General features: G+C 42.8%; 1 protein-coding gene across 2 annotated transcripts in view; it reads left to right on the plus strand.

The window, feature by feature from the left end:
- The first annotated feature begins 656 nt into the window (after nt 1–656).
- The window catches only part of mapk8ip3 (mitogen-activated protein kinase 8 interacting protein 3), a 99,049-nt gene continuing 73,537 nt past the window's right edge, over nt 657–26,168 (plus strand). For both annotated transcript variants that reach the window (XM_038989085.1, XM_038989086.1), the window contains exon 1: nt 657–956. In XM_038989085.1, the coding sequence (XP_038845013.1) occupies nt 657–956 (300 nt within the window). The remainder of the gene's footprint in view (nt 957–26,168) is intronic.

A 26,168-nucleotide genomic window follows, 5' to 3' on the forward strand; every position in this document is an offset into this window, starting at 1 on the left:
GTATGATTTAAGGGGCGGCTTGGGTGTTGGCAGCACAAGGGAACGCCGTTATCCTCTTCATTTTACCTATTTATATATTGTTGTTTTTTTATTTCCCAACGGATTTCGAATCCTCCCAGTAATGGCTGGGGTCCATGCCTCCGGCTGCTGAGCGGCAGGTGTATTGTTGAGGACTTATTTCTCATTCATTATGTATTCAACTACGGCGGATACACAGGTCGGTAAGGACTGAACCGACTGCTACCGGAATTGGATGTTGCTGTCGCGAGGAAGGCAGTAGCAGGGTGCGTCGTTCCGTCCTCGAGGCTCTGGTGCAGCAGCAGCAGTGGTGGTCGGCTCGGGAGGGCGGTCTCTCTATCCCCTTGTAAATAGCTTATATATATATTATTGTGAATAAAAATGTCTCAATACAGTTTAGTAGTTCAAGGTTATAAATCCTAACTGCCAAAAATACCACCCAAATGATAACAATCTTTGAAATCGTTCGGAATATGGAATGACACAGGAGATATTTATTGATGATTAATCAGAACGGATTATAATTTCAATGAGTAGTATTTTCCCTTTCATCTTGGTAAGCGTGTTTTATAACTGTAGGCCTATCTAATCAACATCATCTCACATCTGGAATCGGACCCAGACCTAATTTTGCCAAGATGATGGAAATCGACGAGGTTGTATATCAGGACGACTATGGCTCAGTGTCCGTTATGTCGGAGCGGGTGTCGGGCCTGGCCAACAGTATCTATCGGGAGTTCGAGCGCCTCATCAGCAGCTACGATGAGGAAGTGGTCAAGGAGCTAATGCCGCTGGTGGTGAACGTTCTGGAGAATCTGGATTCGGTTTTAACGGAAAACCAGGAGCACGAGGTGGAGCTCGAGCTGCTGAAGGAGGACAACGAGCAGCTCATCACCCAGTACGAGCGCGAGAAGGCGCTGCGCAAGCAGGCAGAGGAGGTGAGGGTTACTCCATCCATGGCTGTTTTGTTTATAAATACTCTACCAGTGTCTTCATCACTAGCTATATCTATGACTAGTAATCACTGTACATACATTCACTTTCAATAGAGGTTCAGTTTTCATTGCCACTGTATGCCCATTTTACCAAGATGAAACCCTAAACCTAATCATTATAAGCTATACCCACATCCCATTCACATTCCTTCTGTAGGCCATTTATTTCTAGGCCTAATTGGCCAGGCCTATATAACAAGGGATACGTCTCCAATGGCACCCTATTCCCTATATAGTGCACTACTTTTGACGTGAGCTCATAGGCCCTAATGTAATATACACTGAGTATACCAAACATTAGGAACACCTTCCTAATATTGAGTTGCACAGCCCCCCTCCCCCCTTTTACCTCCAGAACAGCCTCAATTTGTCAGGCATGGACTACTATACAAGGTGTTGAAAGCAATCCACAGGGATGCTGGCCCATGTTGACTCTAATGCTTTCCACAGTTGTGTCAAGTTGACTGGATGCCCTTTGTGGTGGACTATTCTTGATACACACGGGAAACTGTTGAGCGTGAAAACCACAGCAGCATTGCAGTTCTTGACACAAACCGGTGCGCCTGGCACCTACTACCATACCCCATTCAAAGGAACTTAAATATTTTGTCTTGCCCATGCTCTGAATGGCACATATACAGTCGTGGCCAAAAGTTTTGAGAATGACACAAATATACATTTTCACAAAGTCTGCTGCCTCAGTTTGTATGTTGGCAATTTGCATATACTCCAGAATGTTATGAAGAGTGGTCAGATGAATTGCAATTAATTGCAAAGTCCCTCTTTGCCATGCAAATTAACTGAATCCCCCCAAAACATTTCCACTGTATTTCAGCCCTGACACAAAAGGACCAGCTGACATCATGTCAGTGATTCTCTCGTTAACACAGGTGTGAGTGTTGATGAGGACACGGCTGGAGATCACCCTGTCATGCTGATTGAGTTCGAATAACAGACTGGAAGCTTCAAAAGGAGGGTGGTGCTTGGAATCATTGTTCTTCCTCCGTCAACCATGGTTACCTGCAAGGAAACACGTGCCGTCATCATTGCTTTGCACAAAAAGGGCTTCACAGGCAAGGATATTGTAAGATTGCACCTAAATCAACCATTTATCGGATCATCATGAACTTCAAGGAGATCGATTCAATTGTTGTGAAGAAGGCTTCAGGGTGCCCAAGAAAGTCCAGCAAGCGCCAGGACCGTCTCCTAAATTTGATTCAGCTGCGGGATCGGGGCACAACCAGTACAGAGCTTGCTCAGGAATGGCAGCAGGCAGGTGTGAGTGCATCTGCACACACAGTGAGGTGAAGACTTTTGGAGGATGGCCTGGTGTCAGGAAGGGCAGCAAAGAAGCCACTTCTCACCAGGAAAAACATCAGGGACAGACTGATATTCTGCAAAAGGTACAGGGATTGGACTGATGAGGACTGGGGTAAGGTCACTATCTCTGATGAGTCCCCTTTCCGATTGTTTGGGGCATCCGGAAAAAAGCTTGTCCGGAGAAGACAAGGTGAGCGCTACCATCAGTCCTGTGTCATGCCAACAGTAAAGCATCCTGAGACCATTCATGTGTGGGGTTGCTTCTCAGCCAAGGGAGTGGGCTCACTCACAATTTTGCCTGAGAACACAGCCATGAATAAATAATGGAACCAACACATCATCCGAGAGCAACTTCTCCCAACCATCCAGGAACAGTTTGGTGACGAACAATGCCTTTTCCAGCATGATGGAGCACCTTGCCATAAGGCAAAAGTGATAACTAATTGGCTCGGGGAACAAAACATCAATATTTTGGTTCCATGGCCAGGAAACTCCCCAGACCTTAATCCCATTGAGAACTTGTGGTCAATCCTCAAGAGGCGGATGGACAAACAAAAACCCACAAATTCTGACAAACTCCAAGCGTTGATTATGCAATAATGGGCTGCCATCAGTCAGGATGTGGCCCAGAAGTTAATTGACAGCATACCAGGGCGGATTGCAGAGGTCTTGAAAAAGACAAAATATTGACTGCATCAACTTCATGTAATTGTCAATAAAAGCCTTTAAAACATATGAAATGCTTGTAATTATACTTCAGTATTCCATAGTAACATCTGACAAAAATATCTAAAGAAACTGAAGCAGCAAAGTTTGTGGAAATTAATATTTGTGTCATTCTCAAAACTTTTGGCCACGACTGTACATATACACAATCCATGTCTCAATTGTCTTAAGGCTTAAAAATCTTTCTTTAACCTGTCTCCTCCCCTTCATCTATACTGATTGAAGTGGATTGAGCAAGTCACATCAGTAAAGGATTATAGCTTTCACCTGTATTCACCTGGTCAGTCTATGTCACAGATTGCATGCAGTGAGTACTCATATCTGGACTAATGGCCCATCCATATAAACACAGCAGATCATAGACAGTGGAAAGGCCTATCTATATAGCATCATCAGTGGTGGTTCAATGACGATAGGGGCCTGGGAATAGCCTAGTGCATGCATTGTGCCTGGGCCAGGTTGGTGATCAGTTCAGTGTGCTTGTGTGTTTGCTGAAGGATTCCTGCAAAGCTGGGGTGTTGTGATGCTGACGTGAATGTACTATATTTCATTACATTTTATTCAATAAAATAATTGTATTTGACACAGACTTTTATGGACAACAATATGCCTAAAATGAAACCGGACTTTTCACAATTACAAGTTGTCTTGTAAACTATTACGGACTACAAAGGGAAACCCAGCCGCTAGCTGCCCAGTGACGCGCGAGCCTACCAGACGGGCTAAATGCCTTTTATACAGGCTTGGAGGCAAGCAACACTGAAGCATGCTTGATTTCACCAGCAGTTCCGGACGACTGTGATAATGCTGGTCAACATTCACAAGGCCGCGGGGCCAGACGGATTACCAGGACATGTGCTCCGGGCATGTGCTGACCAACTGGCAGGTGTCTTCACTGACATTTTCAACATGTCCCTGATTGAGTCTGTAATACCAACATGTTTCAAGCAGACCACGATAGTCCCTGTGCCCAAGAACACAAAGGCAACCTGCCTAAATAACTACAGACCCGTAGCACTCACGTCCGTAGCCATGAAGTGCTTTGAAAGGTTGGTAATGGCTCACATCAACACCATTATCCCAGAAACCCTAGACCCACTCAATTTGCATACCGCCCAAACAGATCCACAGATGATGCAATCTCTATTGCACTCCACACTGCCCTTTCCCACCTGGACAAAAGGAACACTTATGTGAGAATGCTATTCATTGACTACAGCTCAGCGTTCAACACCATAGTACCCTCAAAGCTCATCACTAAGCTAAGGATCCTGGGACTAAACACCTCCCTCTGCAACTGGATCCTGGACTTCCTGACGGGCCGCCCCCAGGTGGTGAGGGTAGGTAGCATCACATCTGCCACGCTGATGCTCCACAGGGGTGCGTGCTCAGTCCCCTCCTGCACTCCCTGTTCACCCACGACTGCATGGCCAGGCACGACTCCAACACCATCATTAAGTTTGCAGACGACACAACAGTGGTAGGCCTGATCACCGACAACGACGAGACGGCCAGGTCTCTGACCTCCTCCCTATAGGCTGTGTGGTGCCAGAATAACAGCCTATCCCTTAACCTGTCTGGCACCGGGGTTCCGCTAGCGGAACTCCTCCCACATTCCACTGAAAAGGCAGAGCGCGAAATTCAAAAAATATTTTTGAGAAATATTTAACTTTCACACATTAACAAGTCCAATACAGCAAATGAAAGATACACATCTTGTGAATCCAGTCAACATGTCCGATTTTTAAAATGTTTTACAGCGAAAACACCACATATATTTATGTTAGCTCACCACCAAATACAAAAAAGGACAGACATTTTTCACAGCACAGGTAGCATGCACAAAGCCAACCTAACTAACCAAGAACCAACCAAACTAACCAAGAAACAACTTCATCAGATGACAGTCTTATAACATGTTATACAATAAATCTATGTTTTGTTCGAAAAATGTGCATATTTGAGGTATAAATCAGTTTTACATTGCAGCTACCATCACAGCTACCGTCAGAAATAGCACCGAAGCAGCCAGAGTAATTACAGACACCAACGTCAAATACCTAAATACTCATCATAAAACATTTCTGAAAAATCGATGGTGTACAGCAAATTAAAGACAAACATCTTGTGAATCCAGCCAATATTTCCGATTTTTTAAGTGTTTTACAGCAAAAACACAATATAGCATTATATTAGCTTACTACAATAGCCTACCACACTACCGCATTCATTCATCAAGGCACGTTAGCGATAGCAATAGGCACGTTAGCGATAGCGAATAAACCAGCAAAAGATATTAATTTTCACTAGCCTTCATAAACCTTCATCAGATGACAGTCCTATAACATCAGGTTATACATACACTTATGTTTTGTTCGAAAATGTGCATATTTAGAGCTGAAATCAGTGGTTATACATTGTGCTAACGTAGCATCTTTTTCCCAGAATGTGCGGATATTTTTATGACACTCAACTATTCTGACCAAATAACTATTCATAAACGTTACTAGAAAATACATGTTGTATAGGAAATGATAGATACACTAGTTCTTAATGCAATCGCCGTGTTAGAATTCTAAAAATAACTTCATTACGACATCCAGCTTAGTTATAGCGAGAGCGCGCCCAAAATCTGGGCGCAAACTACTATTTCACATGTTCGACAGATATATGAAATAGCATCATAAAATGGGTCCTACTTTTGATGATCTTCCATCAGAATGTTGTACAAGGGGTCCTTTGTCCAGAACAATCGTTGTTTGGTTTTAGAATGTCCTCTTCTCCAGTCAATTAGCACAGAAATCTAGCAAAGTAGCGCGAAGCTCTCCTTCCTGAACAAAGGCACACAACGCAACACGCCTAACGTCCCGAATAAATTTCAATAATCTAATAAAACTATATTGAAAAAACATACTTTACGATGATATTGTCACATTTATCAAATAAAATCAAAGCCGGAGATATTAGTCGTCTATAACGACAGCTTTTCAGAAGGCAATACCAGGTCCCTTCTCGCGCTCTCCAGAAAACAGGAAACTGGTGACACGTCATGCCGAGAGCTTTTATTCGACCCCAGATCAAGTTATACACTCCATTTCTTCTCTCACTGCCTGTCGACATCTAGTGGAAGACGTATGAAGTGCATGTATACTAATAAATATCAAGGACATTTATAGGCAGGCCCTAGAACAGAGCATCGATTTCAGATTTTCCACTTCCTGTCAGGAAGTTTGCTGCAAAATGAGTTCTGTTTTACTCACAGATATAATTCAAACGGTTTTAGAAACTAGAGAGTGTTTTCTATCCAATAGTAATAATAATATGCATATTGTACGAGCAAGAATTGAGTACGAGGCCGTTTAAATTGGGCACGATTTTCCCCCAAAGTGAAAACAGCGCCCTCTGTCCTCAACAGGTTAACTTCTTATGGCTGAAATCCCGTTAACGGGATCGATTTGACAACAGCCAGTGAAAGTGCAGGGCGCCAAATTCAAACAACAGAAATCTCATAATTAAAATTCCTCAAACATACAAGTATTATACACCATTTTAAAGATAAACTTGTTGTTAATCCCACCACAGTGTCCGATTTCAAAAAGGCTTTATGACGAAAGCACAACAAATCATTATGTTAGGTCAGCGCCTAGTCACAGAAAAACACAGCCATTTTTCCAGCCATAAAATTAATCACTAACCTTTGATGATCTTCATCAGATGGCACTCATAGCACTTCATGTTACACAATACATGTATGTTTTGTTCGATAAAGTTCATATTTATATCCAAAAATCTCAGTTTACATTGGCGCGTTATGTTCAGTAATGTTTTGCCTCCAAAACATCTGGTGATTTTGCAGAGAGCCACATCAATTTACAGGAATAATCATCATAAACGTTGATAAAAGAAACAAGTTTTATGCATAGAATTAAAGATATACTTCTCCTTAATGCAACCGCTGTGTCAGATTTTTAAAAAGCACACCATGCGATAATCTGAGTACAGCGCTCAGCCACCGCCATGTTGTGGAGTCAACAAAAGTCAGAAATAGCGTTATAAATATTCACTTACCTTTGATGATCTTCATCGGAATGCACTCCCAGGAATCCCAGTTCTACAATAAATGTTTGTTTTGTTCGATAAAGTCCATCATTTATGTCCAAATACCTCCTTTTCGAGCACTAAGTCCAGACGAAAAGTCAAAAAAGTTCTATTACAGTTCGTAGAAACATGTCAAACGATGTATAGAATCAATCTTTAGGATGTTTTTATCATACATCTTCAATAATGTTTCAACCGGACAATTCCTTTGTCTTTAGAAATGAAAAGGAACAGAGCTCGTGCTCACGGCTGCGTGCATGACTAAACTAAAGGCTTTCAACCAGACGACTGGTTCAAACAGCTCTTATTCGCTCCCCCTTTACAGTAGAAGCCTGAAACAAGGTTCTAAAGACTGGTGACATCTAGTGGAAGCCTTAGGAAGTGCAATCGGACCAAATTTACACTGTATCTTGGATAGGCATATACCTTTTTTCTCAGGTTTTTGCCTGTCATATGAGTTATGTTATACTCACAGACATCATTCAAACAGTTTTAGAAACTTCAGAGTGTTTTCTATCCAAATCTACTAATAATATGCATATCTTAGCTTCTGGGCCTGAGTAGCAGGCAGTTTACTCTGGGCACACTTTTCATCCGAACGTGAAAATAGCGCCCCCAGCCATAAGAAGTTAACGTAACCAAGACTAAGGAGATGATTGTGGACTACAGGAAAAGGAGGACCGAGCACGCCCCCATTCTTATCGACGGGGCTGTAGTGGAGCAGGTTGAGAGCTTCAAGTTCCTCGGTGTCCACATCAACAACAAACTAGAATGGTCCAAACACACCAAGACAGTCGTGAAGAGGGCACGACAAAGCCTATTCCCCCTCAGGAAACTAAAAAGATTTGGCATGGGTCCCCATATCCTCAAAAAGTTATACAGTTGCAACATCGAGAGCATCCTGACTGGTTGCATCACTGCCTGGTACGGCAATTGCTCAGCCTCTGACCGCAAGGCACTACAGAGGGTAGTGCGTACGGCCCAGTACATCACTGGGGCTAAGCTGCCTGCCATCCAGGACCTATATCATAAGCGGTGTCAGAGGAAGGCGCAAAAAATTGTCAAAGACTTCAGTCACCCAAGTCATAGACTGTTCTCTCTGCTACCACACGGAAATCGGTACCGGAGTGCCAAGTCTAGGTCCAAAAGGCTCCTTAACAGCTTCTACCCCCAAGCCTTAAGACTCCTGAGCAATTAATCAAACGGCAACCTGGACTATTTGCATTTTTACACTGCTGCTACTTGCCATTTAATTTCTACGCATAGTCACCTTACCCCTACCTACAATACCGTTCAAAAGTTTGGGGTCACTTAGAAATGTCTTTGTTTTTGAAAGAAAAGCACATTTTTTGTCCATTTAAAATAACATCAAATTGATCAGAAATACAGTGTAGACATTGTTAATGTTGTAAATGACTATTGTAATTGGAAACTGCAGATTTTAATGGAATATCTAAAAGCAACAAAAAAAGAAGCGTCCTCTCACTGTCAACTGCGTTTATTTTCAGCAAACTTAACATGTGTAAATATTTGTATGAACATAACAAGATTCAACAACTGAGACATAAACTGACAGACATGTAACTAACAGAAATGGAATAATGTGTCCCTGAACAAAGGGGAGGTCAAAATCAAAAGTAACAGTCAGTATCTGGTTTGGCCACCAGCTGCATTATTAAGTACTGCAGTGCATCTCCTCCTCATGGACTACACCAGATTTTCCAGTTCTTGCTGTGAGATGTTACCTCACTCTTCCACCAAGGCACCTGCAAGTTCCCGGACATTTCTGGGGGGAATGGCCCTAGTCCTCACCCTCCGATCCAACAGCTCCCAGACGTGCTCAATGGGATTGAGATCTGGGCTCTTCGCTGGCCATGGCAGAACACTGACATTCCTGTCTTGCAGGAAATCACGCACAGAACGAGCAGTATTGCTGGTGGCATTGTCATGCTGGAGGGTCATGTCAGGATGAGCCTGCAGGAAGGGTACCACATGAGGTAGGAGGATGTCTTCCCTGTAATGCACCGCGTTGAGATTGCCTGCAATGACAACAAGCTCAGTCCCATGATGCTGTGACACACCGCCACCAAACCATGACAGACCCTCCACCTCCAAATCGATCCCGCTCCAGAGTACAGGCCTCGGTGTAACGATCATTCCTTCAACGATAAACGTGAATCTGACCATCACCACTGGTGAGACAAAACCACGACTCGTCAGTGAAGAGCACTTTTTGCCAGTCTTGTCTGGTCCAGCGACGGTGGGTTCGTGCCCATAGGCGACGTCGTTGCCGGTGATGTCTGGTGAGGACATGCCTTACAACAGGCCTACAAGCCCTCAGTCCAGCCTCTCTCAGCCTATTGCGGACAGTCTGAGCACTGATGGAGGGATTGTGCGTTCCTGGTGTAACTCGAGTAGTTGTTGTTGCCATCCTGTACCTGTCCCGCAGGTGTGATGTTCGGCTGTACCGATCCAGTGTAGGTGTTGTTACACGTGGTCTGCCACTGCGAGGACAATCAGCTGTCTGTCCTGTCTCCCTGTAGCGCTGTCTTAGTCATCTCACAGTACCTACATTGCAATTTATTGCCGTGGCCACATCTGCAGTCCTCATGCCTCCTTGCAGCATGCCTAAGGCACGCTCACGCAGATGCGTAAAGAGGCCCATTTATCGGCAACCATCACCCCTGTGTTCCAATGGCACGTTGTGTTAGCTTAATTCCAAGTTTCTCATTTTAAAAGGCTAATTGATCATTAGAAACCCTTTTGCAATTATGTTAGCACAGCTGAAAACTGCAGTTCTGATTAAGGAAGCAATACAACTGACCTTCTTTAGACTAGTGGAGTATATGGAGCGTCAGCATTTGTGTGTTCGATTACAGGCTTAAAATGGCCAGAAACAAAGACCTTTCTTCTGAAACTCGTCAGTCTATTCTTGTTCTGAGAATGAAGGCTATTCCATGCGAGAAATTGCCAAGAATCTAAAGATCTCGTACAACGCTGTGACCTACTCTCGTCACAGAACAGTGCAAACTGGCCCTAACCAGAATAGAAGGAGGAGTGGGAGGCCCCGGTACACAACTGAGCAAGAGGACAAGTACATTAGTGTCTAGTTTGAGAGACAGATGCCTCACAAGTCCTCAACTGGCAGCTTCATTAATAGTACCCGCAAAACACCAGTCTCAACGTCAACAGTGAAGAGGCGACTCCGGGATGTTGGCCTTCTAGGCTGAGTTGCAAAGTAAAAGCCTTATCTCAGACTGGCCAATGAAAAGTAAAGAAATTTAAGATGGGCAAAAGAACACAGACACTGGGCAGAGGAACTCTGCCTAGGCCAGCATCCCGGATTCGTCTCTTCACTGTTGACGTTGAGACTAGACACTCTAATCTACTTGTCCTCTTGCTCAGTTGTGCACCGGGGCCTCCCACTCCTCTTTCTATTGGTTGCTGATAATGGGCCTCCTTGCGCGTATGTAGATATTCCATTAAAAATCAGCTGTTTCCAGCTACAATAGTGATTTACAACATTAACAATGTCTACACTTTTTTTCTGATCAATTTTATGTTATTTTAATAGACAAAAAATTAGCTTTTCTTTCAAGAACACGGAAATGTGTAAGTTACCCCAAACTTTGAATGGTAGTGTACATGTTCAAATTACGTCGACTTACCTGTTCCCCCGCACAATGACTCGGTACCGCTAACCCCTGTATATAGCCTCGTTATCGTTATTTTTAATTTTTAACGAGGCTATGTACAGGGGTTAGCGGTTATTTAAAATAATGATAACGAGGCTATATACAGGGGTTAGCGGTACCGAGTCAATGTGCAGGGGAACAGGTTAGTCGAGGTAATTTGTACATGTACAGTTGAAGTTGGAAGTTTACATACACTTAGGTTGGAGTCATTAACTCGGTTTTCAACCACTCCACAAATTTCTTGTTAACAAACTATAGTTTGGGCAAGTCGGTTAGGACATCTACTTTGTGCATGACACAAGTAATTTTCCCAACAATTGTTTACAGACAGATTATTTCACTTATAATTAATTCACTGTATCACAATTCCAGTGGGTCAGATGTTTACATACACTAAGTTGACTGTGCCTTTTAAACAGCTTGGAATATTCCAGAAAATGATGTCATGGCTTTAGAAGCTTCTGATAGGCTAATTGACATCATTTGAGTCAATTGGAGGTGTACCCGTGGATGTATTTCAAGGCCTACCTTCAAACTCAGTGGCTCTTTGCTTGACATCATGGGAAAATAAAAAGAAATCAGCCAAGACCTCAGAAAAACAATTGTAGACCTCCACAAGTCTTGTTCATCCTTGGGAGCAATTTCCAAATGCCTAAAGGTACCATGTTCATCTGTACAAAAAAATAGTACGCAAGTATAAACACCATGGGACCACGCAGCCATCATACCGCTCAGGAAGGAGACGCGTTCTGTCCCCTAGAGATTAACGTACTTTGGTGCAAAAACTGCAAATCAATCCCAGAACAACAGCAAAGGACCTTGTGAAGATGCTGGAGGAAACAGGTACAAAAGTATCTATATCCACAGTAAAATTAGTTCTATATCGACATAATCTAAAAGGCCGCTCAGCAAGGAAGAAGCCACTGCTCCAAAACCGCCATAAAAAATCCAGACTACGGTTTGCAACTGCACATGGGGACAAAGATGGCACTTTTTGGAGAAATGTCCTCTGGTCTGATGAAACAAAAAATAGAATTGTTTGGCCATAATGACCATCGTTATGTTTGGAGGAAAAAGGGGGAGGCTTGCAAGCCGAAGAACACCATCCCAACCATGAAGCACGGGGGTGGCAGCATCATGTTGTGGGGGTGCTTTGCTGCAGGAGGGACTGGTGCACTTCACAAAATTGATGGCATCATGAAGAAGGAAAAGGATGTTGATATATTGAAGCAACATCTCAAGACATCAGTCAGGGAGTTAAAGCTTGGTCGCAAATGGGTCTTCCAAATGGACAATGACCCCAAGCATATTTCCAAAGTTGTAGCAAAATGGCTTCAGGACAACAAAGTCAAGGTGTTGGAGTGGCCATCACAGCCTTGACCTCAATCCTATAGAAAATGTGTAAACTGTATGTATGTTAACTTCTGACCCGCTGGGAATGTGATGAAATAAATGAAAGCTGAAATAAATCATTCTCTCCACTATTATTCTGACATTTCAGATTCTTAAAATAAAGTGAGGATCCTAAGACAGGGAATTTTTAGGATTAAGTGTCAGGAATTGTGAAAACATTTACACTCAGTTTATTTGGCTAAGGTGTATGTAAACTTCCGACTTCAACTGTAGGTAGGGGTAAAGTGATTTAATTTATTTACTTTAGTTTATTTCGTAAATATTTTCTTACCTCAATTTTCTTAACTGCATTGTTGGTTAAGGGGTTGTAAGTAAGCATTTCACGCTAAGGGCTACACCTGTTGTATTTGGCGCATGTGACAATTTTTATTTTATTTTATTTGATCCCTGGGGAAATGAAATGGTGTAGAGTACTGTACAGTGGTGAATAGCAATGGTATCTTGTGCCTTTAGTAATAAGCGGCCTTCAACAGAGACTAAAAGGCTACGGTCCTCGACTGCCTTTGTTGCTATTCTACTCCTCTCCTCCTCCCATCAGTAGTTAGAGAAACAGAGAAGATGAGGCACCCAGCAGCAGCATCAAAAACCATCCGTCTCTAATCCTTCACCTGCTAGAAGCAGATGCCATCTAAAAACAAGCGAAGCAGAAAGCATCCTACTGTGGTGTCAGTTGGCTTAGGCCTGCAGTGGCATGCTGCTTTCCCATGTACAGTGCCCTCCACTAATATTGGCACCCTTGGAAAAGATGAGCAAACCGGGCTGTGAAAAAAACGTCTTTATTGTTTATCCTCTTGGTCTTTCATTCAAAATATTCACAACAATCAAACCTTTAATTAAAGTGAAATAATTGGAAGATTTTTTTTCTTCTCAAATATATGTGTGCCAAAATTATTGGCACCCCTTCATTCAATACTTTGTGCAACCTCCCTTTGCCAAGATAACATCTCTGAGACTTCTCCAAAATGCGTAATTAGGTTGGAGAGCACATGGCAAGGGATCTGAGACCATTCCTCCATACAGAATCTCTCCAGATCCTTCAGATTCTGAAGTCCACTCTTGTGGACTCTCCTCTTCAGCTCATCCCACAGGTTTTCTATGGGGTTTAGGTCAGGGGACTGGGATGGCCATGGCAAAATCTTGATTCTGTGGTCAGTGAACCATTTTTGTGTTGATTTTGAGGTGTGCTTTAGATCATTGTCCTGCTGGAAGATCCAACCACTGCCCAGTTTAAGCTTCCTAGCAGAGGCAGTCAGATTTTGATTTAATATCTGCTGGTACTTGATGGATACTAACAAGTTGTCCAGGGCCTTTGGAAGAAAAACAGCCCCATATAACATCAAAGATCCACCACCATACTTCACAGTGGGGATGAAGTACTTTTCTGCATGGCTATCTTTCTGTCTACGCCAAACCTACCTCTGATGTTTGTTTCCAAAAAGCTCTATTTTGGTCTCATCTGACCATAGAACCCGGTCCCATTGAAAGTTCCAGTAACGTTTGGCAAACTGTAGGCGCTTGAGTTTACTGTTTGATGACAGCATAGGCTTTTTTATGGCAGCCCTCCCAAACAACTTGTGGTTATGTAGGTGGCATCTGATCGTAGTTCTGGAGATTTTCTGACCCCATGACCCAACTAATGTCTGCAATTCTCCAGCTGTGATCCTTGGAGATTTTTTGGGCCACTCGAACCATCCTCCTCACTGTGCGTGGGGTCAATATAGACACACATCCTCTTCCAGGCCGATAGTTAACATCTCCAGGTGCTTTACATTTCTTAATTATTGCCTTGATAGTGGAAATGAGCATTTTCAACCTTTGAGGAATTTTCTTATAGCCATTTCCTGATTTGTGCAGCTCAACAACCTTTTGTTGCACATCATTACTGTATTCTCGGGTCTTTCCCATAGTGAAGGATGACTATGGGAACTTAGCCTGTGTGTCACCTCGTATTTATACCCTAGTAAAACGGGAAGTCATGGTTTATCACTTAAGTGTTCCTAATCACTCAGGTGAACTTAAAAACGTAAAATATGAATGGGAATATACTTCACTTAGATTTTACTCAAAATAACTTCTAGGGGTGCCAATAGTTATGGCACATTTAATTTACTTCACATACATTTTTTTTCACTCATTTTATTTCATCTAAAGGTTTGATTTTTGTGAATATTTTGAATGAAAGACCAAGAGGATTAACAGCAAAGAAACATTTTTCACAGCACATTTTCCTCATATTTACCAAGGGTGCCAATATTAGTGGAGGGCACTGTAGCTTCAGCATTCAGTTCACTCTGGCTCTGCAATCTGTCCGTTAGGACAGAACTTCTCCATGTTAGCTTTATTTTCTCTCTCTATAGACACCACCCGAAACCTGTTCTCGGTAATTCCCAGGTATTTACTGAAAAGTTCTATAGTAAAATGTGAGGCCAAATTACAGTAATAACCCATGAATAACCTTTCATTTAAGCTAGTAGTTTGTTTCTATGGGATTAATTTTAACTAGCACCCCAAGAGATAGCTTTTATATTCTCCATCCTAGCTTTACTGTCACTAGCCTATAGACACTAGGATAAACGTGCTCATTTTCCTTTACATTCCCAGGTTCAGTTAGTATTTACAGAGAAATTGATAAAATTGTAATAACCAATGAATTAGGGTACTACTTTTCTATAAGATTCACTACAACAAGGACCACTAGGCACTATTTGGTACCAGGTAGCAGTTACCAATTGTGCAGAATTCTAAAAGATGACATTAACAAGCATGACAGCTGATGACAATCACAATTACCTTCACACAGTTATGACACATGCATTATACTTGGTGTCATGGCAGCGCCCCTGTCAGTTGTCATAAACAGATGTCAGCTATTATGACTCCTTACGACATCTGTTATAATGCATGTGACAGTGTTACTACTAGTGTTATTTGTTATTAGCAACACGCATGCCCCGCCCACCTGAGGATCTGTCTTTTTCAGCCATCTATTTCCTGTGTTTGAGGGGTGCAAAACCCACTTGTCACTTAAATATCGCTGGATTGATTGCTTTCATTTTACTCCTGCGATTCTCCTACTCCTGCTTGTGCATGTCGTTTTCCCCTTTACAACCGCGGAAATGTTTGTAATGACTTGTCGAACACAACCCGGCTGAAATGGGCTCAATGGAACACATTGACTTTCCGTTACATCTTTAAAAATGCTAAAGCTTCATCTGGGATTTAACACTTACATCACAAGAAAGAGAAGAAAGATTTTGATTGGTGTTAATTCTTGGTGGAATTGAAAAAAGTAAAAGTAATTTAATACAGTTTAAATGTTTACAAATTAGATGCGCTCAAACGATAGCAACTTCTGAAAATTAAGACTCGGATTATAGGGATATTATGTCTGATCTTGCAAACAATGTATATGTATTAGGGATGCACAATATATTGGTGAACATGGCCGAAATTAGCTAAAAATGCCAACATCGGTATTGGCCGATGTCTAGTTTAATGCCGATGTGCAAAACCGATGTCAAAGCTGACGTGCATACCTATATAACATGACGTGACGCCACGTACAATTTTGCGCTATACGTGCAGGTAGACCTAGGTTTTGGTGGTTTTGGTGGTTGCAGTCCACCCCTTTATGTTAATGTACTCATATACAGAGCGTTCGGAAAGTTTTCAAACCATTTTACTTTTTCCACATGTTGTTAGGTTACAGCCTTATTCAAAAATGTATAAAATAGTTTTTATCCCTCATCAATCTACACACAATACCCCATAATGACAAAGCAAAAACTGTTTTTTAGACATTTTTGCAAATTTTTTACAAATAAAAAAACTGATATCACATTTACATAAGTATTCAAACCCTTTACTCAGCACTTTGTTGAAGCACCTTTGACAGCGATTACAGCCTCGAGTCTTCTTGGGTATAACGCTACAAGCTCGGCACATCTGTATTTGGGGAGTTTTTCTCCCATTCTTCTCTGCTGATCCTCTCGAGCTCTATCAGGTTGGATGGAGAGCGTTGCTGCACAGCTATTTTCAGGTCTCTCCAGAGATGTTCAATCAGGTTCAAGTCCAGGCTCCGGCTGGGCCGCTCAATGACATTCAGAGACTTGTCGTGAAGCCACTCCTGTGTTGTCTTGGCTGTATGCTTAGGGTTGTTGTCCTGTTGGAAGGTGAACCTTCGCCCCCAGTCTGAGGTCCTGAGCGCTCTGGAGCTGGTTTTCATCAAGGATCTCTCTGTACTTTGCTCCATTCATCTTTGCCTCGATCCTGACTAGTCTCCCAGTCTCTGCCGCTGAAAAACCTCCCCACAGCATGATGCTGCCACCACCCTGCTTCACCGTAGGAATGGTGCCTGGTTTCCTCCAGACGTGATGCTTGGCATTCAAAGAGTTAAATCTTGGTTTCATCAGACCAGATAATCTTGTTTCTCATGGTCTGAGAGTCTTTAGGTGCCTTTTGGCAAACTCCAAGCGGGATGTCATGTGCCTTTTACTGAGGAGTGGCTTACGTCTGGTCATTCGACCATAAAGGCCTGATTAGTGGAGTGCTGCAGAGATGGTTGTTCTTCTGGAAGGTTCTCTCATCTCCACAGAGGAACTCTAGAGCTCTGTCAGAGTGACCATTGGATTCTTGTTCACCTCCCTGACCAAGACCTTTCTACCCCGATTGCTCAGTTTGGCCAAGAAGAGACTTGGTGGTTCCAAACTTCTTCCTTTTAAGAATTATGGAGGCCACTGTGTTCTTGGGGACCTTCAATGCTGCAGACATTTTTTGGTACCCTTCCCCAGATCTGTGCCTCGACACAATCCTGTCTCGGAGCTCTACGGACAATTCCTTCGACCTCATGGCTTGGTTTTTGCTCTGACATGCACTCTCAACTGTGGGCTCTTATATAGATCATGTCTAATCAATTTAATTTACCACATCAATCAAGTTTCAATCAAGTTTATTTTATATAGCCCTTCGTACATCAGCTAATATCTCGAAGTGCTGTACAGAAACCCAGCCTAAAACCCCAAACAGCAAGCAATGCAGGTGTAGAAGCACGGTGGCTAGGAAAAACTCCCTAGAAAGGCCAAAACCTAGGAAGAAACCTAGAGAGGAACCAGGCTATGAGGGGTGGCCAGTCCTCTTCTGGCTGTGCCGGGTGGAGATTATAACAGAACTATGCCAAGATGTTCAAAAATGTTCATAAGTGACAAGCATGGTCAAATAATAATCATGAATAATTTTCAGTTGGCTTTTCATAGCCGATCATTAAGAGTTGAAAAACAACAGGTCTGGGACAGGTGGCGGTTCCATAACCGCAGGCAGAACAGTTGAAACTGGAATAGCAGCAAGGCCAGGCGGACTGGGGACAGCAAGGAGTCATCATGCCCGGTAGTCCTGACGTATGGTCCTAGGGCTCAGGTCCTCCGAGAGAAAGAAAGAGAGAAGGAGAAAATTAGAGAGAGCCAAGATTTTCAAAATGTTCATAAATGACAAGCATGGTCAAATAATAATCAGGAATAAATGTCAGTTGGCTTTTCATAGCCGATCATTAAGAGTTGAAAACAGCAGGTCTGGGACAGGTAGGGGTTCCGTAACCGCAGGCAGAACAGTTGAAACTGGAATAGCAGCAAGGCCAGGCGGACTGGGGACAGCAAGGAGTCATCATACCCGGTAGTCCTGACGTATGGTCCTAGGGCTCAGGTTCTCAGAGAGAGAGAAAGAAAGAGAGAACGAGAGAATTAGAGAGAGCATACTTAAATTCACACAGGACACTGGATAAGACAGGAGAAGTACTCCAGGTATAACCAACTGACCCTAGCCCCCCGACACATAAACTACTGCAGCATAAATACTGGAGGCTGAGACAGGAGCGGTCAGGAGACACTGTGGCCCCATCCGAAGATACCCCCGGACAGGGCCAAACAGGAAGGATATAACCCCACCCACTTTGCCAAAGCACAGCCCCCGCACCACTAGAGGGATATCTTCAACCACCAACTTACAATCCTGAGACAAGGCCGAGTATAGCCCACAAAGATCTCCACCACAGCACAAACCAAGGGGGGGCGCCAACCCAGACAGGAAGATCACGTCAGTAATTCAACCCACTCAAGTGACGCACCCCTCCTAGGGACGGCATGAAAGAGCACCAGTAAGCCAGTGACTCAGCCCCTGTAATAGGGTTAGAGGCAGAGAATCCCTGTGGACATGTGGACTCCAATCAAGTTGTAGAAACATCTCAAGGATTATCAATTGAAACAGTATGCACATGAGCTCAATATTAAGTCTCATAGCAAAAGGTCTGAATACTTATGTAAATAAGGTATTTCTTTTATTTTTATACATTTGCAAACATTTATAAAAACCTGTTTTTGCTTTGTCATTATGGCGTGTTGTGTGTAGACTGCAGAGGATTGTTTATTTATTTAATACATTTCAGAATAATGCTGAAACAAAATGTGGATAAAGTCAAGGGGTCTGAATACTTTCCGAAGGCACTGTATGTAAATTTATGGAAATGAGGCGCATATCATTTTATTTATTTTAACACAAAATGAAATAAATACCTGATACCATTAGACCATTTATAAATGAGTGCATTCTAAGAAAAAAAGTGACATTTGACAATACATTTAATACCTGAATTCCCACCAAAATCCCTGAACTCCATTTGTTATTTGTCTATTCCAGTAAAATGTTTTATGTGCTATAAATTCAAAAAGTTTGGAGTATCTTCATCCATCGTCCAACTGTTTTATAAGAATTGTTTTTAAAACCTTTTAACAATTTTGATGACTGTTGCTGGTGTTATCCTAGACACATTCTAGTACAGTATAAGTAGACAGCTGTGCAGGGTTTTACCCAAAATAAAGGTCCAATGCCACATGATGCTTAGTCACAGATGTGTGTACAGTCATATTGTAAGGTCCCAAATAGCACCCTATTCTCAGCCTAGTGCGCTACTTTTTACTAGGGCCCATGTGGCTATATAGGGAATATGGTGTCATTTGGGACACTGTGGTTTTCTCTGTCTCGTTGTTTGCTACATTTGAGAGAAGAGAACATGATTAAATGCATACATTTGAAATAGATTATCATGAAAGTGTAAAGAGGATTTGTTTATATGCTTTTTGAAGCAAGTGACACAAAAATAGCATGTGTAAGAATTAGTAAGTGTGCCGGTCAGAAAATATGATAAGTATTTGGATGAAATAGTGCTTGCTACAACCAACATGAATAATAATAATGACAACCTGTAAAGATATAGTGAAAGTCCTTTGGAGTAACTCGTACTGTTTTATAACTGTATTATATGAATTAGAGACTTCATGATGAACTGCAGAATAGTGTACTATACACGAAAGTAACAGTAATAATCACATTACATTACCTGTACAATGTTATAAGGGTAAGAGTTGAGGTCACAGTTATAACCTTCAGAACAGAGCTCCATTTTCATTGAGACCATAACACACTATATTTGCTGTGGTGGATTAGAACTTTGAATACAGCAGCGAACATACGAGTGCACAGATGCTATTTCAAACATAAATGTTTTAGATGCGACCCAGGGATTGGTTTAAGGCACTGCCTGAGACAGTGGCGTGGTGCGTTGTGGGGGGATGGGGCACGGTGCATTATGGGAAATCAATTGTACACCGAGGGAGATTGGCTCTGTAACCTGATTTTGTGCTAATGACAGAGAGCGAGAGATTGAAAAGAGAGGGGGCAATACAGAGGAGAGAGGACGAGAGAGAGAGAGTTAGAGAGGGGATGAGAGAGAGTTAGAGGATAGAGCAAGAGGGAATGGAGAGAGAGCGATACAGAGGAGAAGAGAGGATGAGAGTGACAGATGTAATATGAGCAGGAATACAAGCCATAAAACAGGGATAGAGAGGAGAAACAGAGAGGGAGTTAGAGAGAGAAAGGTAGACAGAGCGAAAGAACAAGACCAAGATTGAGAAATACAAAGGGGGGGAGAGAGAGAACATCTTACCATAGAGAGAGAAAGAGGCAGAGTGAAAGAATGAGAGACAGAGATGGAGAGAGATACAGAGAGAGAGGGAACATCTTCCCAAGTCTAGAGAGAAAACAACAACAGCCCACACCCTGGCGGAATCTCCTCCCTGTGCCATGTGTTTCCTTTGGGAGTGATTACCAAATGGCGCCCTATTCCCTTTATAGTGCACTAGTTTTGACCAGGGCCCATAGGTAGTCAAACCTAGTGCACTATATAGAGGATAGGGTACCATTTTTGACCCAGATTTTAGATTGACCCACTGATAAATAAAGGCAACAACATGTTCTATGATTCCTCCCTGAGTCTCCATTGTATCCACAAAGGAGTGTAATTGACAACCACAGTCACTCTAAGGCTGAAATGTAGATAAATATGTTCAAAGGACCATGAATGTTTATTGTTTGATTCCTGATAGTTTGAGACCTCAACATGTTGATCCCAATATGCTATATGCTATAAAGCACTTTGACCAATGTTGTTTTGAAAGAACAATATACAATTTGATTTATTGATTGAAATACAGTATGTACTATCAGAATATAAATGCACCATCCCACTGCGCGGCGCTTCAATTCATTTATTTTGATCAATAAGAGGGCCTGTTATTGTTTTGGCTGCATCTAGCGCTAGGCTATCTATCTGCTCACCAGACCACCCCCTACTGTGGATGCTGCTGAGAGCTGGCTGGGTTGCTGGGTCTGGCTGGGGAGGAGGGGTGCACAGGGGCAAGCAGTATCCTGGGGAGGTCGTTTGAAGGGCAGGAGGGTCAGCAGGACAGTTGCCCGGGGTGTAATAGTATATTGTGGCAAGGCAGGGTGTGTGTGTGTGTGTGTGTGTGTGTGAAGCCAGACTGCAGCATGATGCTATTGTTTTCTCATGATGTTGCCTTGCTTTGGTCAACTGGTGAGAATGGAGTTGTGTTCCAAATGGGACCCATGTTCCCGGTTCCCTATAGTGCACCATGGGCCCCGGTCAAAAGTAGAGCACTATGTAGGGAATAGGGAGATGAGCTGTATGGAGTTGAGATGGGGTGGGGTTGTCTATTTGTTGAGGTCAGGGGGCAATGCCGGGCATTTGTAGAAAAATGGCAATGGACAGGCTCTATGAATAGGGGTGCCATAGACTAATAACAGGAGCATTTTTAGGGGCGTACTGGGTGAGCAAATGGACATATGTCCCTGTCCCTAACTTTGGCAGGTTTGCCTCCCCATGTTCCCGGATCCTGTTATTTGAGTTCAGCCAGGCGATGGTAGAGGATATCTCTAGCAGCAAGCAGGGCCTCGCTGCAGTCAGGGGATTACAGTCGTAAGACTGCAGCCCGGCCGGCCCATTGTGCAAGGCTTTATAAAACCCTGCAGACTGCAGAGAGAGCCATTGGAAGGAAGGCTGGCAGGCCAGGCAGCTGTGTTAGTTTCTGTTCGTTTTCTGCTTTCTGTATAGAGAGAGCAGAGAGCAGGGTCTGGTTCAGTTGGCACGACATGGGACAAAACGCTTTGAAATGGAGGAGATATGCTAATACATGAACGGGTCACAAAAATAATGCTAATTTTCATGTTTTTAAATCACATTTAATTCACATTTATTTATAAAGCCCTTTTTACATCAGCAGATGTCACAAACTGCTTATACAGAAACCCAGCCTAAAACCCCAAAGAGCAAGCAATGCCGATGTAGAAGCACGGTGGCTAGGAAGAACTCTCTAGACAGGCAGGAACCTAGGAAGAAACCTAGAAAGGAACTAGGCTCTGAGGGGTGGCCAGTCCTCTTCTGGCTCTGCCGGGTGGAGATTATAAGAGTACATGACAAATAAGGCCCGATCGTTCTTTAAGATGTTCATAGATGACCAGCAGGGTCAAATAATAATCACAGTGGGTGCAACGGGTCAGCACCTCAGGAATAAATGTCAGTTGGCTTTTAGAGAGAGAGAGAGAGGCACATCCGGTGAACAAGTCAGGGTTCCATAGCCACAGGCAAAACAGCAGCATGAATGTTTTTACGTTTTGCGCCCTACTGAACATGACCCTGGTTTTTGTGATTGGAGATGACAGGGTAGATGTTCTTGACGCATCTTTCTCTGTGACTCACCCCGTCCAAAACAATACTAGCAGTTCATTTGACCCATAATCCTCTAGCTTCAGCAATAGGTGAAGGTTATATCCCTGACCATAACAGAAGCAGACAGCAGCATTGAAAAATTAAACTGAGTCCTTGTTGCTGGCATTGCTATTTTATGAGAGACATTTCATACTGTGTAATATTTATTTAATTTATTTAACCTTTATTTAACTAGGCAAGTGAGTTAAGAACAAATACTTATTTACAATGACAGCCTACCAAAAGGCAAAAGGCCTCCTGCGGGGACAGAGGCTGGGATAATTGTATTTTTATAAAATATAAATATAGGACAAAACACACATCATGACAAGAGAGACAACACTACATAAAGAGAGACCTAAGACAACAACATAGCAAGGCAGCAACACATGACAACACAACATGGTAGCAGAACAAAACATGGTACAAACATTATTGGGCACAGACAACAGCACAAAGGGCAAGGTAGAGACAACAATACATCACACAAAGCAGCCACAACTGTCAGTAAGAGTATCTATGATTGAGTCTTTGAATGAAGAGATGGATATGAAACTGTCCAGTTTGAGTGATTGTTGCAGCTCGTTCCAGTCGCTAGCTGCAGCGAACTGAAAAGACGAGCGACCCCAGGGATGTGTGTGCTTTGGGGACCTTTAACAGAATGTGACTGGCAGAACGGGTGTTGTATGTGGAGGATGAGGGCTGCAGTAGATGTCTCAGATAGGGGGGAGTGAGGCCTAAGAGGGTTTTATAAATAAGCATCAACCAGTGGGTCTTGCGACGGGTATACAGAGATGACCAATTTACAGAAGAGTATAGAGTGCAGTAATGTGTCCTATAATGTGTCCTATTGGTGGCAAATCTGTTGGCCGAATGGTAAAGAACATCTAGCCTCTCGAGAGCCCCCTTACCTGCCGTTCTATAAATTATGTCTTCGACATCTAGCATGGGTAGGATGGTCATCTGAATCAGGGTTAGTTTGGCAGCTGGGGTGAAAGGGGAGCGATTACGATAGAGGAAACCAAGTCTAGATTTAACTTTAGGCTGCAGCTTTGATATGTGCTGAGAGAAGGACAGTGTAACGTCTAGCCATACTCCCAAGTAGGGTTGCAAAAGGTTGGATATTTTAATAGGAAGTTAAACCCGGGAATTTTGCTTAAATTCATCAAAGTTAGCTTATAACATTGAACCTTTTTTGTGGGATACACATAAGGCAATTCTAGGTTTGTGGCATATTTTGGTTAAACTATCCCCAATTCAATGGAATTGCAACCCTCTGCATGCACAGTACATTTTTCCATCACATGTGCAGTGCATTCTTCCATCACGTGTACAGATGATTCTCAAGATCTTGCACACTAATGAGATGCTATTGAGCCCACACTGTCTGAGTCAAGGACTACATGCTTTCCGGTAGGTTTTGATTACAATACTGGGTGGTGTGAATATATTTTGTATGACATACATGTTTTTTGTTAACTAGTAAATAGTAGCCTAAGGCAAAGTGTGTTTAAATCATTTCTAACTTGTTAACAATTTCTGCTAGTTAGTTTTTGCTACCATGTGGGTTTTAGCTTGCTTGAGCCTGCTAACTGAGGAGTGTTAATTCACCTGTTTCCATACATGTTTCATTTTAAAACATTTATCTTACAAAGGAGTTATTTAATCTAACTCCTTAACTATTTATCTGTACATGGAATTGTATTTGTTTTTTAAAAATCTGATGTGTGGAGACATTTCACTGCAGCTAATGTAGAAGGAAAAGCTGTGTACATTTGCAAATACTGTGCCAAATCATATGTGAAGAATGCAACAAAGATGCAGACTCATCTGGCCATGTGCATACAGTTCCTTCAGTGCTCACAACAAGCAACCTCTGATAAAAGTCCCTCTACTTAGATTCGAGGTGAAAATGATGAATCAGACACCTTATCGATAGCAACAGCTCATGGTCCTCCTGGAATCAGAAGTTTTTTTGACTCAATGGAGGAACATAGTCAGAGAAATGCTGATGAATGTCTTGCTCGAGCTGTGTATGCAACTGGTTCACCTCTGATGCTCACAGGCAATGTGTATTGGAAGAGATTTATGAATCTTCTTCGCCCAGCATACACCCATCCAACCAGACATGCTTTATCTTTATCAAGCAAATCATAGAAAGCAGACTGTATTGCAATCATCTCTGATGGGTGGTCGAATGTTCGTGTGCAAGGAATAATTAACTACATCATATCCACCCCTCAACCAGTATTCTACAAAAGCACAGACACAAGGGACAACAGACACACTGGTCTCTACATTGCAGATGAGCTGAAGGCAGTCATCACTGACCTTGGACCACAGAAGGTATTTGCACTGGTGACAGACAATGCTGCGAACATGAAGGCTGCTTGGTCTAAAGTGGAGGAGTCCTACCGTCACATCACACCCATTGGCTGTGCTGCTCATGCATTGAATCTGCTCCTCAAGGACATCATGGCACTGAAAACAATGGACACACTCTACAAGAGAGCCAAAGTAATGGTTAGGTATGTGAAGGATCATCAAGTTATAACAGCAATCTACCTCACCAAGCAAAGTGAGAAGAATAACAGTACCACATTGAAGCTGCCCAGCGACACCCGTTGGGGTGGTGTTGTCTTCATGTTTGACAGTCTCGTGGAGGGGAAGGAGTCTCTCCAATAAATGTCCATATCACAGTCTGCCGATATGGACAGCCCCATCAAGAGTATCCTCCTGGAGGATGTATTTTGGGAGAGAGTGGTAAGCAGCCTGAAACTCCTGAAACCTATAGCAGTAGCCATGGCACGGATTGAGGGAGACAATGCCACCCTGTCGGATGTTCAGACTCTGCTTTCAGATGTAAGAGATGAAATCCGTACTGCCATGCCCACTTCACTGTTGCTCCAAGCAGAGGAAACTGCAGTTCTGAAATACATCAAAAATCGTGAAGACTTCTGCCTGAAGCCCATACACGCCGCAGCGTACATGTTGGACCACAAGTAGGCTGGCAAGAGCATTCTGTCTGGTGCAGAGATCAACAAGGCCTATGGTGTCATCACTACCGTGTCTCGCCACCTTGGCCTGGATGAGGTCAAGGTTCTTGGCAGTCTAGCGAAGTACACTTCCAAGCAAGGGCTTTGGGATAGAGATGCAATATGGCAGTCGTGCCAACATATCTCATCAGCCACCTGGTGGAAGGGACTTTGTGGATCTGAGGCTCTTTCCCCTGTTTCCTCCATCATCCTCCAAATCCCACCAACATCAGCCGCCTCAAAGCGCAACTGGTCCTTGTTTGGGAACACAAACACCAAAGCACGCAACAGGCTGACCAATACAAGGGTTGAAAAATTGGTGGCCATCCGGGCAAATTTGAGGCTTTTTGAGCCTGACAACGAGCCATCCTCAACTAGGTTGGAAAGTGACAGTGAAGAGACGTTGTTCAAGAGGTGGACATAGGTCCAGGGAGAAGACATGTAAGCCTGAGAGGAAGACAACCAAATCTTTAGTTTCTAGGCTATCATTTTACAGATGTATTTTGAAAACGATTTTGGGAGATGAGATGGATCATTCAATATTCCCTTTCTTTTGTTGTTCAGTGAAATCATCCCATGTGAAGAGTCAACTCATTTAATTAAAGTTCAGTTCATAACTAATTTATTTATTTTTCTAATGGAAGGATTTAATCATTTGCAGTTATGTCTACTTATGATAAGGTAAAAGGTTTGTTTCTGTTTCTATATGATGTGGTAAATATATCCAATGCAAAAAACATTTACATTTAAATGGTGTTAA

This window comes from Salvelinus namaycush, chromosome 3, assembly GCF_016432855.1.
Source record: "Salvelinus namaycush isolate Seneca chromosome 3, SaNama_1.0, whole genome shotgun sequence".
NCBI classification, from domain to species: domain Eukaryota; kingdom Metazoa; phylum Chordata; class Actinopteri; order Salmoniformes; family Salmonidae; genus Salvelinus; species Salvelinus namaycush.